At 43.8% G+C, this 19,577-nt stretch overlaps 1 protein-coding gene across 2 annotated transcripts in view; it reads right to left on the reverse strand.

Moving 5' to 3' along the window:
- Positions 1-19,577, reverse strand: part of Tenm2 (teneurin transmembrane protein 2) — a 670,345-nt gene that overhangs the window by 184,237 nt on the left and 466,531 nt on the right. For both annotated transcript variants that reach the window (XM_055604663.1, XM_055604662.1), the window contains one exon: positions 8,803-9,008. In XM_055604663.1, the coding sequence (XP_055460638.1) occupies positions 8,803-9,008 (206 nt within the window). The remainder of the gene's footprint in view (positions 1-8,802; positions 9,009-19,577) is intronic.

Raw genomic sequence — 19,577 nt, forward strand, 5'->3', positions numbered from 1 at the left:
TGTGTGTGTGTGTGTGTGTGTGTGTGTGTGTGTGTGTGTGTGTGTGTGTGTCAAGAGTAGATGCCTACACATCCAATTTCCCAGGATCTCTTTTTATATTTCCTTAATTGTCCTCCTTGAGGCATCAATGATAAATCTGATTTCTTCTGTCATGATGTGTGGCTGCTTCTCAAGCCGGATTCCTAAGCAAAGGACCTTCTGTGAGTACTGGACACACTGGAGGTCTCTGGCACTGCCTTCACTGACTTAATGAAATTCCTAGTTTTGACAGGAGCTGTAATTTTGCTCTGTAACGATGAAGTTTACATCCAGCAGATGCTCGTGGGAATGACTGAGTGGACCAGAGAGGAAGGAAGGTGTCCGACCTTCATGTTCAACACAGAGCATCTCTGTGACCCCAAACTACACCTGAGCTTCCATCCGTCAAATGGGTGCTGTTAATAGAGCTGTTGTAAGAATAACCTAAGTTAATTCATATGGAGCAATTAGTCTGAGGGACACCTCCATAATAACAGCAGCCATTATTATCATTAGTGGGCAGAGCTACTAGCCTGAAACAAGGGGACACACACACACACACACACACACACACACACACACACACACTTGTAGAAAGAAAGTTTTTATGTGATCAGATTAGTGTTAAGAAAATAAAAGCATCTTTACCTAGAAGGACTTTAGTGGACATGTGAAAGAGGCCCTTACTTTTTTTTTTTTTTTTTTTTTTGAGGATTCAGAACAAAGTCTTTCTTAGCATCTTTGAACACAGATTTGAACTTCTGCAACTGTCATTTATTAGAGACATAAAGACGTGTGCAGGGCTCCCTCTGATCCCAGGCTGATGTGTGTCTGCTTAGATAAATTCAGCCAGGCAGCGGTACTGGAGGTCTTGCTCAAGCAAATACAGAGAGAGCAGAGGCACCTGCTCATGTCAGGATGTAAAACCAGGAGTGGAATGCCAGATGAACACACCACATGTCCCAGAATGGAAGTTGTTTTTTTTTTTTTTTTTTTTTCTCACTTTTTTTGGTGTGTGCGTGGAGGCGGGCTATTGTTATAGAGCTCAGGTTGGCCTTGAACTCATGATCTTCCTGCCTCAGCCTCCCAAATTCTAGAATTTCAAGCATTTGCTACCAAGCCTAGTAAGGTTAACCCCCCCATCCCAACTGTGCCAAACACGCAGAATTTAAAGCTTGAGTGAGACTCATCTCCTTTCATAACTAAGGTGAGGGTTGTGAGAAGTTGTTAGACAATTTAAATGATTTAACCTTGAAATAATTATTTCCCCTCACTTCACTTTCAAGCTTGTGGATCAATTTAATTGAAGAGCATCCACGGCTTGTAAGGGAAATGATTGAAGAAAGCTCTGCTTCTATTCACAGCCACATAAGTATATTCATTATGATTTTTTTTTTTGTCAAAAGTGTGCAAAGAAAACAAAGTACATGAAATCAATTGCATCTTGAGGCTGACTGAGATTACAGCCTTCACCAGAGTCTGACTCAGATTTGATTCACTCAAAGTAGACCCAACTGTATCACAAAGTCACTTTTTTTTTAAAGAGAAACTACAAAAAATAAGAGGGCTCTAACACATATACTAACAAATAATCATATTCCACCAATTCAAAGGAATACATTTTAAGGTATTATATTTATTTTTAGTCTCTCTGTGTTAGCAATGGTATATAATATACAATACAGTATATGTAAAAATATATACTTTAAAATTCAATTTCTAGTTCTATTTTTCTATATTTTTCTTAGAAGGTACCTCCCTCATGAGTTTATTTCTATGAGATACACATTCTTCTGAATTCATAGATTTCATATTCATGGATTATAACAACAGCTGACAAAAAAAATACAAAAAATTACATATATACTGAACAGGGACATTTTCCCCCTTACTGCTGTTGCCTAAGCAATATGGTATAAAAACTGTTTAGCCAGCATTGGCACTGGGTTGGGGAATATAAGTCATCTAGAGAGGGTTTAAAATGGATGAAAGAATGTAGACAGGTTTCATGCAAATACTATGTCATTATATAGAAGGTAATTGAGCATCCCAGGATGTTGGTACCCTGGGACCAATTCCCATAGATACTGAGGATGACTGTGAATATAGATGAACACAAATATACAGACATTAATATTATAATAATATGTGTGGATTTGGAACTATAAACTATATGCAAATAAAACTGTCACTTTTTTTGTTTTATACCTGGGGTTCTTCCTATGACTTTATTAGAAGATAAAAGTCCTTTGCTTAGAAAACTGGCAAATTCCTGATTTCCAGAACCTCCAGGATTCTTCCTGGACTAATTATGAGGCACAGAGGTGTCCCTCTGGCACAGTCCTCTTAGCTTTCTTCTGTTTCTGTAAGTTCCATGGAGCCCAGCATCACAGCTTGAAAAGCATGCAGTGTGTGCTGTTTTGTTTGTTTGTTTGTCAACTTGACACAAGCTAGAGTTATCCTGGGAGAGGAACCGCAGTTGAGAAAATGCCTCCATCAGATCTCCTGCAGGCCGGAGTATTTTCTTGATTAATGACTGAGGGAGGAAGGCTCAGCTTACTGGAGGCAGTGCTACCCTGGACTACTGGTCCCGTGTGCTAGAAGAAAGCAGGATGAGCAAGTAATGGAGAATGAACCAGTAAGCAGAGTTCCTCCGTAGCCTCTGTTTCAGTTCCTGCCTTGAGTTCCTGCTCTGCCTTCCCTTCATGATAGACCATGAGCAAGATGTGAAGCCAAATAACCCTTTCCTACCCGAGGTGCTTTTGGTCGTGGTGTTTTATCACAGAAAAGAAAGCTTACGGAGATACAGGGTTTGCCTGCAGATTACCCCCACACTAGCTCTGCCACTGAATCCACACATCCCTAGCTTTTCCTTCTAACCACTGGGAGAGTGCAAGAGTGCTTGCAACTCTGGTGGTGGTTAGGATGGTACCAGTTCACCACCGGGGGTGTTTTGAGAACATCCTTTCCAAAAGCACTTTCAGACCCTGGGGAAAAATCAAATTGGATTCCGCAAGTTCTTTCTAAAACATATGACTGTAAGAACATGCCTACCTCACAATGGAAATGAACATCGTTTGGGAGGCTCCAGTAAAGTGCTCTGTGATGTTCTAGAAGGCGGTCTGCAAGTCCTGGTATTACCCACAGCCTGCTGCAGTCAGTGAACAGGCCCAGGAGAGCCCATCTGATTGATACCTGGGCCCCAAGAAGGCAGGCGGGTAGCAGCAAGATGATAGAGCCCAATGGTTGAGATGTCCCAGTATCCCAGAGTCCCACCTCAGCTTGAAACCACGGGCAAAGCCTACTTAAAAGGGCAGGAAAGAAAGGAACAAGGAAAAGGAGAGTTCCTTTCCCAAGAAGGCTCTTGGGAATCAGGATGAGCCAGAGGCAAGAAAAGCAAAGACCACTAATCATCACTCACAAATTTGCTTTAAAAAGATGTCATTAGGAGGGTGCTGTGGATGAGGAGAGAAAGGGATGTTTGCTCAGAGCACTTTAATCTGAATTCACACATGCCCAATCTGGCATATTTGCATTTATTTGGTATGATCATGAGGCAGTCTGTGGCCTCTTCCACAGTTCTGGGTTCGTGTGTGCAACCCATGGGCTGTTTTGTTTCTTCCATAGAAACAAATCTCAGTGTGAATGAGAGGCTGCTGGTTCCTGCTAACATCTTATCGCTGCTTCGTGCCTAGTACCTCCTGGCAATCAAGCCCTTGTTCCGAGTTGCCGCTGGAAGTCACTGGGCTCCTGGCTCCATCAGTCTGAGTGATGAAGTAGGCATTTTTAATATTTGCTAAACAGGACTGTGGAGAAGGTGAAGTCTCGGCAGGGCTCCCAAGCGGTAACTGCATCTTGTTGTCTCAGGTTAATCATGTACCTAATTTGCCGATTATTGACTTGTTCTCGCAAAGGGTTTTCCTTGGCTTGACATATCAACAGCAATCAGTGATGAACTGTCAAGCAAACTTGCTCGCTTCCTTAACCACCCAAGATCCGGTCTTGCAGCAACAGACTCTGATGTGAGATTTTCTCTGATGCCTAGCCCTGAAGCCTGGTCATGTGCTTATTTTTTTTCTTCTTTGGCCTGATAAGTTTTGTTGCTAGAACCAGGGTTCAGCAAATCTGACACAATTTGTAGGATTTCAAATATTTGGCAAGATCCAGCCAGCTTCGGCTGTGCACACACATCCCCATAAGAATTCGAGTTGGTAGTTTAAGACTGACTTATTTTCATCCCTGTGTCTTACAAAAAAAAAAAAAAAGTCATGTAGGATGTCAAAAATGCTGCATTTAAAGCACAAAGATGGCATACTTTCCAACTGGCAATGTTTGAGAAATGGTGGGAATTTAATCTACAGAAGGGAGAAGTAAATGAATTAGTCACAGACTCCATGCTGTCGTGTACAGGCAGGGTGTATGCGCTCAGGAGAATCTAGCATGGTAAATGCAATCCAAAAAAATTTTTTTTGTAGGAGTATACACAGACTGCACTGCACTGTGAGTAGAAGACACCATGGCTTTTCATTCAGTTTTCTGGCCGCTTCTTCTGGGACCATCATCGACTGTCCACCCCTAAAGTTAGGGGATAACTTGTGGGCAATAAGGAAATGGACTTGGGTTTCATGCACCACAGAATTCTTCAGGGATGGGTGCTTTTCCAACCTTCCCTTTCTTCACCATGGGGAGTTGGCTTTGGACATGGTGATGCAAGCTTTGTAGGTCTGTATTCTTGAACCAGAGGGTGACGCCGAACAAAGTCATTGTTAACACATGAAGCAGGAATCAGAACCTCAGTGCTGATGTTTGTAGTTCAGTAATTCTTTTTTTTTTTTTGGGGGGGGGGGCTGTGCTGTAAGCAAGCAGACCAGCACTGAGGAGGCGGGGTCAGCAGTAGCTTTGGCCTCTGCCTGAGGATGTGTGGCAATGTTCTAGCTGTGATGACCACAAGTATGTCCAAGCATTGCCAATGTCGTTCTCCATGGTGGGAGAAGGGGAGGGTCGGTCTCCCCTGGTCATTGATCCCAGACTCAGCAAGAAACAGCATTTGCCATTTTAAGCCACTTGGACTGTCAGGAATTTTTTTTTTTTTTTTTTTTTGAACTGCAGTGGATATGCTTTGTTAGAGCAAACATCCATAAACATTCAGCCAAAGGGGACTACTTCATTGACTGTTTTTACTTTCTTCTTTTTTTGTTACTTGAGATTTTTGGCAATGAAAACATAGTTTATTCTTTAGTAAGAAGAAATAATGGGGAAATTAATTTTGTTTTTAAACTCTGCATAATTACCTGTCTGTATCACTGGTTTTATCACACACACACACACACACACACACACACACACACACACACATATACAGACACATACAATTTTTGAAGTCGACTATATTGGTGATCAAACACTGGACTTTGCACAGTCCTTTCCCATCTCCAATTCTGCCATACAATGAAATACATACTATTTTTCTATTGGGCTTTAGACTACCAAGGTTTTCCACATCTTCACTGTGTTGTTCTGTCTATTATCTACCTACAACAATGCTGTAGGGCGGGTCACAGGCAAAAGAGAAAGCAAAGGTAAGATGGGCTAAGGAATACATTGCCAGTGACCTGCGGATGGGTGTCGTGCCTCTGCCCAGAAAATCTTTGCCTAATTGCAGATCTCTCTCTCTCCTATGTCAGGTTGCTTCTGTATCTTTTGTAAAAAGCCAGTTTGAGAGAAAGTCAGCTGGGGCTGACACTGAATCTTGGAAATTTTAAGCAGGTTAAAAAAAAAAAAAAGGATTCTCGTCTGTATTTAATATCCTTGGACAAGGGTACTAAACTTGTAGGCTCTTGGTCAGAGCAAGATACTCTATAAAATTTAAACATAGCCATTTCATGCAACACCGTCAATGCAATTTCATCCCCTCTCCCCTCCCTTTCTTTCTCTTTCTCCAGCTCAAATGAGTCACCTTGGCTAGACTGCCAATCCCCATAGAACTTATGTTCCTTGATAGGATATGCCAATAGAAATGAGAAATTCTATAATAGCTTGAGACGTGTGTTAGTCACCTACCCCTGCAAAGAGCTAAGCACTATCTCCTCTAGGAAATGTAGCTCATCAAATGGACGTGAATGCATGTAATGACAGGGAGCGAATGTGAGGATGTGCATGGAGTATTTTTCTCTCCCCCCCCCCCCGCCTCACTTTGAAGCAGTGCCCTAACAGTGTATCTGTCTTGTGTGTTTCTGGGCATCTATACTATGCTGTGCTTACCTGACCCCTCAACACACCCTGCCTCCCTACATTGGCAGCTGGACTGAAGTCCCAGCTCCTATCAGCTCCTTGCTATTCATTTCCCTTCCCTTGAAGTGTATGCTGGGCTGTCCCTGGAGTGGAGCTATTTTGAGAGGATAATCGCTAGAACAATCACGAGCTTGGCAGGAGATGGACAGTGTGGTGTAGCCACAAAAGAAGGAAAGACATTGTCATTGAGGACTGGAGTCCCGAATGTCAGAACAGCAGGGAAACTGAGCGGAGTGTGTCTGTAGCCGCTGTCTGCTATCACTAGTTGCAAGGCTGTCATACTGACTCGCTGTAATCACAACTTTCCCGGGCTCTGGTATCCAGAGCTTGCAAGGCAAAGGGGAACAACAAAGCCAGGGGAACAACACGAAGAGGCAATATTTTCCCTAGCATGGCTCCTTGCAGCTGACTGGCTGAGAGGGAAGTTATGCTCAGCTGTGCCCAGAGGCATGTGCATCCATTCCCAAATCATGGCGATAAGCAGCTTTCACCACTGTAAATCTTTCATTACCCTACAGCAGAACCAGCGGAGCCTGAAGGTCAAGGAGACCACCTAACACTCCAAAGAACTTCCCAGAGTAGCAGCACCCTGTTGCCTGGCCAGACGCTCTGGCGCTGCCTTGGAGACTCCCTTCAGCTGAATTCTTCTTTTTCTGGATGAGAGTCTTTTTGGAGAGCAGCTGTCTGCTTGGTCAGGGACAATGTTCGCTCATCTCTGGCTAATCCGTGCCTGGCCCAATAAATATTTTTTTTCTGGATGGCTGGATGGAGGACTCATTGATTACCGCTTTACATATTGGTCCCAATAGCAAGCACTGTCTACGGTAATAAAAACCTACACAGCCCTCCCCTGCTCAAAAACGAAACAGCCCTTGGAGTCCTTATATCGATTATTGCTGGCTATAAAGATGGGATTGCAAATAAGTTTCATCTCGAGAGCCAACACTGGTCGATTGGCAGTGGCTGCCTCAAGAGCTGTGTGGGGAGGTATTTGTGTACTGGGCTCAGTGAGGAAAAGTGCTGCCATCGATTAGCAATGTCTGCTGTGAGCTAAAGACAAGTATGTGGTGGCCTGACTGCTTCCTATTTGCCAATGATTTTAAAGTCTTAATTACTTCCAATAGAATTTTCTAGATGAATCTCTTTCCAACACCTTTCAAAGCCAGCCTTGACTGGACATCTGGGCACTTTCCCTCCGCTTCCTATGGTACTTCATAGTTTTGCTAGATTTGAGGGCAAATGGGTCAGGGAAAATGCAGCTTTCCTCAGAAAATATAATTCTTGTTGGAAAAGAGATTCAAGCCTGGTAGGTGTAATTTCAGTTCAAGTGGCAAACATAATGAAATATCTAGCAAGAGTCGAATCTGCAACTCAGGAAAGCCTGGTGCATCAGCTAGCTACTGTGCTTGTACAACAGAAGTGAACAAGAAAAAAATGCCTCCACCTAGTTACTGTTCTCGCTAGAAACATTTGTGGGGATGACAAGAATCATACAAGAGGTGATAAATATGAGTCACTCCCCTTATTCATAACTCTGGCAATAATCTCCCTTTTATATTGCAAAGCATTCCCCCGAGGAGCTCAGTTCAGGCTGCGAAAGAGAAATGTCACTGGATAGCAGTTCCATACTTCACTCTTCCCGCACGCAAGTGGTACATTACCTAGCGTGACCTTAATGAAATGACTCTCCAGCAAAAGGCACCCCCAAATTAACTCCTAGGCCAATCAAACATTAGCAGCCTGTCACATCTTTAAAATCAACGAAAATTCTTGCACAAACATAAATTTAACTTGGAGAACTCTCAGTGGTTTTAGTTCATTCACCACTCTGTCACCACCTCAGCTGATTTCAGAGGAGTTCCATCACCCACGGAAGAAGCTGTGCTCCTGTAAGAGGTCAGCTGCCATTCCCTGGCAACTGCTCACCTACCGTGTACATCTATGAATTTGCCTGGCCCAGGGAGTAGTTAATATAAAAACAAGTGTGGAACACTTGTATCTGACTTCCTTCCTTTTGTGTCTGACTTTCTTCATTTGGCATAGTATACCCATGCACGCTGTACCAAATCAGAGCACGCCATTCCTTTTTATGTCCTAGTAATATTCTGTTGCATAGACATGTTACCTTTTGTTTATCCAGCCACCTATCATTTGGACATTCATGTTGCCTTTCACTTTTCATTTCACTCTGAAATGCTGTAGTGTGAATTCATTAGTGTGAATCTGATAGAACAGCATGCTTTTTCCCTTCTCCTTGCGCATAGACGTAGAAGAGAAAGTTCTCTGTCCTGTGGTAGTTCTACTGTTACCTTTCTCAACAACTGCCAGCCTTACTCTATAATGGATGTATCGTTTTGGTTGCAGGAATACACAAGGGCTCAGATTTCTCCAGATCCTTGTGGTCGCTTTGGTTTTAACTACAGGCGGTTCAGCAGGTACAGAGCAACGAGCCTGCGCATGTTAACCTCTCGGTTCCATCAAGTGTGGACATACCTGTGCGTGAGACGGTGGCAGTCCTCTTCTTATATAGACCCCGAAGAGGGCATCCTTCCCCAGGGAGATGTTGAACTTTAGGAATTGGGGCTGACTGATGTGAATCTGGGACCTCCAAAACACCCCCGGGGGGACTTCCTGTGTCACCCGTCGGCCAACCTCTGCTTCGCCACTGTCTATGCTGCTGTTTTTCAACGACCAGGGCACTGGAACACAGGAATAAATATCATGTCAAGGACATTTGTATACATTAGTTGACATTTAAGCTTAATCATATGCCAGAATTTGTTGTTGTTGTTGTTTCAAAATTAAGACAAGACTCATTCTCTTTAAGTGGCAGCTAAAACACAGAGGACTTAAACAAAAATGCTATAAATTCACACTGCAGGGTGTCTGAGACGCTGGCACAATACTTTTTAGGGATTCGATTATTAATCTCTTCTGACCAAATATAGTACGAGACAGAGTCTGAGGAGCAGCCATGAAGTTCCACCCCCATGTAACTGACATCTTTATTTTTTATTTTAATTTTAAAAATCATTCTCTCATAAATTACATCCTGATCACAGGTTCCCTTTCTTTCATTCCTCCCATTTTTTCCTCTATATTCACTTCTTACCCATTTCTCTTAAAAACAAAACAAAACAAAAACAGGCCTCCCATGGATATCAACCAAACACAGCATAACAAGTTGCAATAAGACTAGACACAAACCCACATATCAAGGCTTGGCAAGGAGACCGTTAGGAGAAAAAGGGTCCCAAGAACAAGCAAAAGAGTCAGAGACACCCCCACTCCCATAGTTAGGACTCCCACAAGAACATCAAGCTACGCAACCATATGAGTATGCCGAAGACCTAGGTCAGACCCATACAGCGTCTGTGATTGCCACTTCAGTCTCTGTGAGCCCATTTGAGACCTGCTTAATTAATTCTGTGGGCTGTGTTCTTGCGGTAACTGGCCTCTTAAAATTACCAGGGAGGAAGGAGACAGCCGTGTTAGTCTGGAGCTACACTTAAATTTTTGGAAGCCCTTCATTACTCTTGCCAGACAGAAACAAGCCCAGCCTCTTCTGATACCTGGAACACAAACCAGTCTAAAGTCCAAAATAAATAAGACAGCTCAGCAGAAAATGAAGACACCACCTGATACTGGATTGGCGCCTTAAGAGGTAGAGGGAAGGGTGAAAGGATCCTGAGAAGTCACTCTTTTGCCTTGAGACTTTGACACAAAACTGTTACGTTCTTGGATTGCTGGTCCTGAAAAGTTCAATTGCCCATGCACAACCTTCCTTGAATAATAGATGTTTTGTTAAGGAAAACAAAACACCCTAAGGGGAAAAAAAACCAAAAACTCTTTATCTTTCCTTATTTTTACTTTTTCTTTCTTTTCTTTTTCCCCTCCTCTCCTCTTTCTTCCTCTTCTTTTTGGGGGATGGGATCTTTCTCTGTAGCCCATGTTGGTATGGACCTCACTATATACATAAGGCGAGGCTGGCCAGGACTCATGGCAATCTTCCTGCCTCAGCTTCCTGAGTGCTAAGATGAAGCAGCATGCATGGCTTTCAATGTCTAGGTTGAGAGAGGATTGCTTCCTTAGAGTGAGCTAGCTTTCTACCTGTATGTCTGAAGATACTTTCATTTTCAACCAGGGAAAAAGGAAAAGCTGAGTCAGTTGCTCCAGAGAAGCAAGTTAATTTATATCTTGGAGCATCATTTTCCCTGTTTCCATGGTGAGGGGACACATGGCCAGAGCTTGGGTGCATAGGTGCCATTTGTGATGGCCACAAAAGGGTTCAACCGCAGAAGGAAATATAAACAACCCTCATCATTACCATCATCCTGACTTAAGAGCTTCTAAACCAACTGAAACCAGCCAGAGAAAGAGGTCATTTCTGTCTCTGTCCCTTTCTAGGGGTGTGGATCACCCCAGTGGGCCCTGCACTCCCAGCATCTGCAGCCTGGGCAAAGGAGGCTGAACAAGTTCCCTTTCGTGTTCTGCACTAGCTGGACAGCCCCATACTCTTATGTGGTCTTGACCTTAGTTTCCTCATCTGTAAAACGAGCACGTGACATCTTTGGAATTCGAAATGTCTTCCACGTCTAAATTATGAAAAACCGAATGAGTTTTTGGTTTTGGAGTCATCCCTACCCCGCCACCATGAAGAACGATTTGTTTTTTTTACTCAGCTCAGTAGTAGATCAACAGGGTCTTAGACTAGCTGGCCCCTAATAGAATAAAATGAGGCCATGGGCTTCTAAGGGGAGCTTGGAAGTTCCCATCTGATAAAAGAAACATGCAAAGAGGTCGTGAGTGGTTTGCACTGATGGAAGCAGAGTAGCTAGCATGTTGGGCGTCCTGGATGAACACAGGCTGTATGTCCAGCAGGCACTAACACATAACTGCAGGGGAACCGTAGGTTAGTGCATGAGAGTAGACTCTGGTGCCTTACCTCATGTCTTGGCTTGGATACTTGCCAAATGTACCAGACTTCTGTGCCTTGGTTTCCTTGTGTGTCTAGTAGGGACACTGCTATTACTTGTTTCCTAGGTATGTTTTTGATGAGTCAATGATTTGATCCCCACGAAGCTCTCCGAATCCTTTCTGACACAGGGTATCATTATCTAAGACCCTAAACCTCAAACAGCTCTTGTTAATTTGAGGGATTTCCGAGATCATGCTGAGTCCAGGAGAAAACATTTGTTTTCACAAGTTGAACAGAGGCTGTGACTGGTACAAACTGAAAACTTTTTATTTAAAAATGTTGCTTTTTTTTTTTTTATTTGTCAGATTTCCCTACCTAGATTAAAGCCTTTGGGCAGACAGAATATTCTATTAAAAAAGGAGCCAGTAGGGAAGGATTGAAACAAACAAACAAACAAACAAACAAATCAAACAACTACAACAGAAACCTTCCTGAACAAGAATACTTGTGGGCCTTTGATAGAGACCAAAGAAAATGCCAGCAAAGGGTAACAACAAGTGAGGAAATGTATTAACACTGAAAGAGCCTTGAAATCCTAAGCTCTTCCTCTAAGCTTGCTATCGCTTGGGGCTTAATAGCTAGGTGACAGATGTTCCATCTCATCTGTAGGCCTCAGAGCTGCTGGGTTAATGATAGGCTGGGCAACCCAGGCTGGCAATCTGCAGCCAGCAGCCTTCGGTGAACTCTGACCCGCTGGAGACAATGGATGCTATGGAGAAACCCAGAAAAGGAGCCTCAGAGCTCTAGTTTTAGAGTCATGGGACACGGCTCCTTTCTTGTCCAGGACCCTAACTTAGAATGCTGTGCTCAGGAAACCATCTCCAGCTGTCCCTGGGTAGAGACTCTCTACTCAGCAGCCACACGTCTAGTTGTTGTTGCCTTTCTTCATGTGACATCCTCTAAATGAGATGCAATATTTAGGGCTGGGCTATAAGATCGAGGGTGGGAGAGGGCAGCTTAACAGGGCCCAAATCCTGGCTTCCATGCAGCGTGACCTCAGCAATTTGCTTACACTCTCTAGGCCTCCAGTCCTCCATTGTAAAATGGAAACCGTATACAGTTGGAACAATTACGTGTCCACAAAGAAGATTATAGTACTAGGCCCAGCACACAGTAATAGCAAAATGAATGAGGTGAGTTACAGGGATGGAAAATGGCCATAGAAGAAGGAAAAACAACACAGAAAATTTCTTTTCTTTCTTTCTTTCTTTCTTTCTTTCTTTCTTTCTTTCTTTCTTTCTTTCTCTCTCTCTCCTTCCTTCCTTCCTTCCTTCCTTCCTTCCTTCCTTCCTTCCTTCCTTCCTTCCTTCCTTCCTTCCTTCCTTCCTTCCTTCTTTCTTTCTTTCTTTCTTTCTTTCTTTCTTTCTTTCTTGTTAAAAAAAAAACTTTTTAAAAGATAGAAAGTTTGGTGAATATATGTGACCTCTGCATGTATATGTATGTGTGTTTCCATGTCTTGAGAGTGTCTGAGTACGGTAGGTTTAACTAGAAGAATAAAACTTAGACTCGAGGCTTTGAGCCTGGCCCCGGGTAGGTCCTCTCTGTCTCGCTTTGCTGGAACACAGCTTGCAGTACCTGCTGGTGCTGCTGGGGGGCTCTGCTGGCCTCCACAGCACTCTGTCTAGCTGTCCCCACCTAGGTCAGAGAGAGGCTCATTGTCTTTGACCCCGCCCACTACTACCTTGAATCGCTGCACCACTCCCGCTGAATGGGCCTCAGCTCCACTTGCCCATCTGCTGGGTAATTTTCAGCAAAGCCCTGTGACAATTGGGTGACAGGAGAGCCTTGAGGAAGATTTACTTTGAAGACTTGCATATAAGCTGAACTTCTTTTAAAAGACAAAATTACCTTTTGAGAACTCTACATGGAATTTGCTATTTAAAGAACCTTCTTTCCTTGCGGACTGTTTGGCAGAACTGGGAGTAAAGTTCTGCTGTCTCTTTTCTACAAAGTCTAATTAATAAACAAACACACCAGGAGAGGTGGGGTACAGTGGAAAGGCCCTTAAAATAAAAGAATCAAAAGTTAAGGATCCTGGCCCTGAATGACCTTGAACCCTTCATGGACGAATGGGTAGGAACAAACTATTCTGAGTTGCACTCCCATCATTGCTTCTAAGAAATCACAGTTTTAGGACTAGCTCTCAGTGTCTCAACGTCCTTTTTTCATGTAAGAATGGTATAGACTCAGAGGTGTATTAAATGACATTCCACTCTTGCCTTCTATGCTCTAGAGAACATGCTGTGAGAGTCATTCTTTAAATAAGCCACAAGGAGTCTGTAGGAGTGTATGCTCAGTCGGAGAGGGTGCCCACCAGCAGACTAGAAGGGGGACCATGAGAAAGTCCTTGTGCTTGGTTTACAGGTGTCCTTAATTTTAACAAACTCAGTGGCCTTGACATAAGCTTCTTCCACTGGTAGACAGTATTCTGGTTTGTATCTCTGGTGCTGTGATAATAAACCCTGGCCCAAAGCAACTCTGGGTAAAAAGGGTTTATTTGGCTTATACATCCGGGTCACAGTCGATTATTGATGAAAGCTGGGGTAGGAACTTGAGCAGGAGCTGGGGCAGGAGCCACAGCATAAAGCTGCTTACTGGTTTTGTTACTGGTTCTACTCAGCCAGTTTATTTCTACAACCCAGGATCACTGTCCCAGGAGTGGCACCACCCACAGTGAGATGGGCCCTCTTCCATCAATTAGAAATCAAGAATATGCCCCACAGATGTGCCTGTGGGCAAATCTGATGCAGGCAATACCTCAAAGGCGGTTCCTTCTTCCCATGTGCCTCAAGTTACAGCCAAGAATAGCCATAACAGATGGTAAACAAAACATTCAAAACTGATTACCCCAGGTGTGCAACTAATGATGATTGTGCAAAACGCTTTCCCTCTCTGTAGGCATGTATGTACACACACATTCATATATGTAATTTTTGTTTCAAAGTGACCTCAGGTTTAAAATCATTTCAAGCGTCCCAAGGAATTTATGTAGCCTTTAACCCAGATTCTGCAAATATTATACACATTAGTGTTAGCATCATTCTCTCTCTCCATATGTGTATGTATGTATATGCATACAGTCAGCCCTCTACATCTGGGATTTCTACAAATGTGGACTCATCACCTCCTGTAGCCAGGTGGCATTTCCAGTGAAGGAAGGAGGACGCCAACCCACCTACAAAACCTTCCACTCAAAATTTGTCTTGCCTATCAGCAGTGTAGGAATAAAGATGGAGCAGCGGTTGACAGAATGGCAAACCAATGACTAGGCCAACCTGAGTTTCACCGTTGAAGAGAGCCAACCCCTGACTCTATTGATGATACTTGGCTCTGCTTGCAGACAAGAGCCTAGCATAACTGTCTTCTGAAAGGCTTCATTCCGCAGCTGATAGAAACAGATGCAGAGACCCACAGCCAAACATTAGGCATTGCTCAGGGAGTCTTGTGGAAGAATTGGGAGAAAGGATTGAGGGGACTGCAAGGATCAAGGACACTACAAGAAGACCAATAGAGTCAACTAACCTGGGCTCATGGGGGCTCACAGAGACAGAACCACCAATCAAAGAGCATGCTAGGCCCCTAGCTGGACCCAGGTCCCCTACTGTAGCAGATGAACACTTGGTCATCATGTGGGTCCCCTAACAAATGGAGAAGGAGCTGTCTCTGATTCTTCTGTCTGCCTTTGGATCCCTTTTCCCTACCTGTGCTGCCTTGCCTGTCCTCCATGGGAGAGGATGCATTTAGTCCTGCTGTGGTTTGATGTACCAGGGTGGGTTGGTATCTATGTGCCCGCCCTGCCCCTTCTCAGAGAAGGGGAGAGAAGAATGAGGAGAGGAAGTGCATGAGAGTGGGACTGGAAGGAGAGAAGGTAGGGGCTGTGATCTGGCTCTAAAGTGATTAAAGAAATTAATTAATGAAAAAAAGAAATAGAGATCAAACTACCTGAAAAGAATTATATCTGTACTAAACACATGCATTAAACACTTTTTCCTTGGGATTCCCAGAACAGTACATTTAAAGGTGATCTAATATATAGGGCAGGGTGTTCCTAGGTTATGCAAATAGTGCAACATTTTATATAAGGACCTTGGAGACCTTTAGACTTTTGGTATCTGGAGAAGACTAAACCAGCTCTCCCAAGACACAACACAAAAATACGACAGTGTGTGTGTGTATGCGTGTGATTGTAATTTTCTTCCTTGAAAACATTGAGAATCAGTTACAAATAAACCTTCTTTTACCTTTGCATACTTCCATGTTTATCTTAAATCAGGGATCGTCTTTTTGAGAACCACAGTGCAGCCATCAAAGCCAGAGACCAAACCTTGCTACCATGCAACATTTAGTTCACAGGTCTTACTCTAACTTGCCAGTGCTTACAACAAGGTTCCTTATAGCTAAAGAAAGTATCTTTCTACTATTTATATAAAAGATCATGAAAGTGGGTATATTAAGAGTTGCAGTTTTAAAAACAATAAAAGAGGGGAGGAAAGATATGGAAACTATGAATTGCTACAGCTTGCATGGGGACCCATCTAATTAACCACATGGCTGTGGGCAGGCAGTTGTACAAGAACATAGCCAGATACCGTGGAGAGACAGGTAGGGAGGGAACAGTAACAACCAGGACTCCATCTCCATGTACAGAATGGGTAACCTCACACAGAGAAACTCAGAGGTCTCAAGGAGGCTCCCTAGTGCTGATCAGTCCCAGATGTGAACCTCAGCATCAGGAATTTCCAGCCCTGTGCCTCTGATCTGGTCACCACCCTTCTCTGATTCCGTCTCCCCATCTGAATAACAGACTTCTGAGGATTCAGCCCATACCATATTGTAGACACATTGGTGTTTCTGCATCTTTCTATCCTGTCTGTCACAGCGTTCCCTTAAATCAGCTAGAACTGGAATCTCAGACTTGAAGGCTAAACTTGCAATGGTATCATTTCATATACAGACTGCCCAGAGTCTGCACAATTAATAAAAGAGGCCCAAGGGCTGGACTGGGGCTTCATGAAGCCACAGCCATTTTCCAGATCAGCTGAAATCAATGCATAACAAACAGCTAGCACGCTTGCAGCCTGGCAGGGGCAGTGCATAGGTCATGCATATTAAGATATGAGGGCCAGAGCAATCAGAGCTACAAGTCTGCTGGTTCCAAACGGCTCCAGCTGCTTCTCAGGCGAGCAGCTCTGTGCACCTGCTGGAGTGAAGGGAAGCCAGACTTGACTTAGTTAGCAATGATGAATGAACATCCTAAGCATTTGGCCGGGTCATCTTATACTCAAGCAATAAATATTTCTCAAGCATTTACTATGCTACTAGATAAACTCTGGGCCACACAGAGCTGGGGTGAATGTCATATTCTCACCCCATATTCCAACAGCACTGATAGTCTGAAGTTCAGGGTCATATGGCCTTCCTTTTGGACTCAGCTGGGGACCTCCAGAGGAGAGAGGTGACAGAGCATCCTGTGATCATCCCTGAATAAGTGGGCCGTGTGACCTGGTGCTGGACAATGGCTAGGAAAGACATTCTGACAAGCAGGGCCAGGTCTCGTCTTTGCGTTCCAGAGCTGGGGTCTCCAGTTGAGACTTGGTTATGAGCTACACAATGAAAAGTGGGCATGGTGGCCATTTTCCCCAAGACGCAGATGGCCGAGATCCTACGGTTCTGGATAGCAGCCACCCTCCCGCCCCCACCAGCCTACTAGTGAGATTTGTGGTGTTTCTAAGGTAACACTCTGATGATCAACTTTATACCATCCTCATCTCTATCACTCCATGGACGATTGCGCATGTAAATGTGGAAACTACTGCCTACTTCTGAGACGCATCCCTAAAATTTCAACCAGTTAAATAAGACTGATGTTGAGGCAGAACGTCAGTCTTCCACAACTGCACTAGGACTAATCATTTCAGAACGTGTTACCATAACTCATTTATGGAAACGGGGAAGTTATTCCCCAAACAAGTGATAAAGGGAACGGACTCGCAGTTATAGCAGGGAAACGAAGCCTCGTGTTAATACTTCCTAACCTCCCTGAGCTCTGGAGGCGCCTCCACATAAATCCACCTTGCAGATTATTCTGCCTCACATATTTTTATCTATTGCAAATAAAGTTGAATTCAGAAGATTGCCTCAGTCATTACATTTCGTTTCCATTTATTTGGGCCTCAGAGCAACCACCCGAGGCTTCCGTTTAACCAACAGGTAACTAAAGAGACCCTGTAAGGAAGGACCTTAGATTAGCGGCTAAGAAACACAACTGGTCTGGGATGTCATCAGCCTCAACCAGCCTTCACCCTGTCACCAGATGGCTATTCTCAGGAAGGGATTCCCAGAGGGAGAGAGCCCACTCCTGCGAACGCATTCACAACACTTCGCTGCAACGATTACTCTTATAAAATCCTTCAGGTCTAAGGACAGTATATGGTCTTTGTGTATGGCCTAAGACAAAACACCGCCAATTCCTCTTCTAGTCAAATATTGCTCCTCTGACCCTTCAGGGAGCTCGCTTTGCCCCACTTGGTTTATTAGTATTGTTAATGGTAGCTTAATGTACAGAGAAGCCACTGCTTGGCCCACAGTCTCCTGATAGCCTGGTGCTTTCCCCACTGTTCAGATGGGAAAACCAGGGTTTATGGAAGTTAGGTGACTTGCATAAGGCCCTACAGCCCTTCAGTGGTCCAGCTGGGATTAAACACCCCTGCTTGGTGGGCTCAAAAGCCCATACATCTAACCACTAGGTAGACTGCATTTCAGAGGTCATGCTATATGTCCTGAGGAGCTCCAGAAGAGAAGCTCCAGAAAGAGAAGAGGTGTATCATCTCCGAGAAAGAAGGGTAGCCAATGAGAGAAAAGGCAAATTCACCATGTAGAAAAAAAATGATTGGATCATTTGTATGTATGTCAAGCCGGAGTGATGCCAGGAAGAACAAACTATATGACTTAGTGCTGGGTCAGAAACCCATCTTTGTGACACATTTAGTCGGTACCCAGCTGTAAATTGGTAGGTAGAACAACCACTCTAAAAATGACAGGAATTGCATTAACTTATGCTGCTGATATTTGCTAATAGATACGTTATAAGGTGTTGTTTGACCCCTTGTCCTTCTGGGAACATCACCAAGTTTGGAAAAGTCCCATGCCGAGAAGCGATCATTTGAAACCTCGAGCTGTGTGCACTGAGAAACTGAGTGACAGGAGCCAGAGGAAGAATTACCAACCTCCCTGTGAATCTGGCTCCTAGTACCATGCATTAAGCCAACGAGTAAAAATCATTATGAAGTTTTTGCTGAAAGGGCAAGTGTAGAAAAACATGTTTCTAAACAGAATAACAGTCTTTGCCATTTTTTCCAACTTGCATACCATCTGGAAATTCTGATTTTTTTTTTCCAAGGGTAGGAAAGAAATGTGCTTCAGGCACAAATAAATGTTTACAGCTGAGTTATAAACCGAGAATGGTAGGGCTTAAAACAGGCAGGCTGGCGGTGATGGAGCTCAAAGCTGCAGGAGACAAATAATGTTTGGGGATCTGGCCAGCCTGTCTTACACATTGGCCCCCCTGAAAGGGGAAGTCTTGCTCCCCACTGACCTCCTCCAGTAAATGTGTGGGACAAAAGCCTCACCTGGGACTTGAGTTAATTCTCAGAAGACAAAGGAAGGGAGATGAAGTAACATTATTTTCTGTCTTGCCATTCTAAAAGCAGCCTTCCCTTTTGGGCTTCTCAGCATTCATAGGAAGTAGCATCCTGTGGAGATGGATTAAATGGACCAACCGAGTGAAGTGATGATGCTGTTAATGATGTCAGAGATTCATAGATTGCTTGTCAAGTGCATGGTATCACAACAGTGTTTGGCAAGGGTTATCTCATGTATGCTGGACCACAATCTTGTGAAGCTTGTGCCATTCCACAAGCTGATGGCTGGGAATAGATAAATGACCTGAATAAGCAAAGTCAACCCATCAATGTAGGGTTGGAGCTGGGGTTTGTGCCCAGCCAGATCAGTGCCAGTATTCTATACTGATTTACAGGATTTTTCAAGAAAATTCATGCAGAGCACTTAACCAGTGCTTGATGATAAAAAAGAAACAGAGGTTCTGGGACCTTGGAATTCCCTATTTTGGGTACAGAAAAAGTTCCAGAGAGGTAGAAATGAGTTTGAAAAATGATATGAGAAAATCATCACCTTTTCTTACCAAGGGGTAAAATGGAAAATACTTTTTGTCTCTGTAGGCTGTGCAGTCTGCTGTACCTGTTTGCCTCCACGGTCTGATAGGCATGGCTTT

The sequence above is a fragment of the Psammomys obesus genome, unplaced genomic scaffold (assembly GCF_907164565.1).
Source record: "Psammomys obesus unplaced genomic scaffold, mPsaObe1.curated_primary_1811, whole genome shotgun sequence".
Taxonomy (NCBI): Eukaryota; Metazoa; Chordata; class Mammalia; order Rodentia; family Muridae; genus Psammomys; species Psammomys obesus.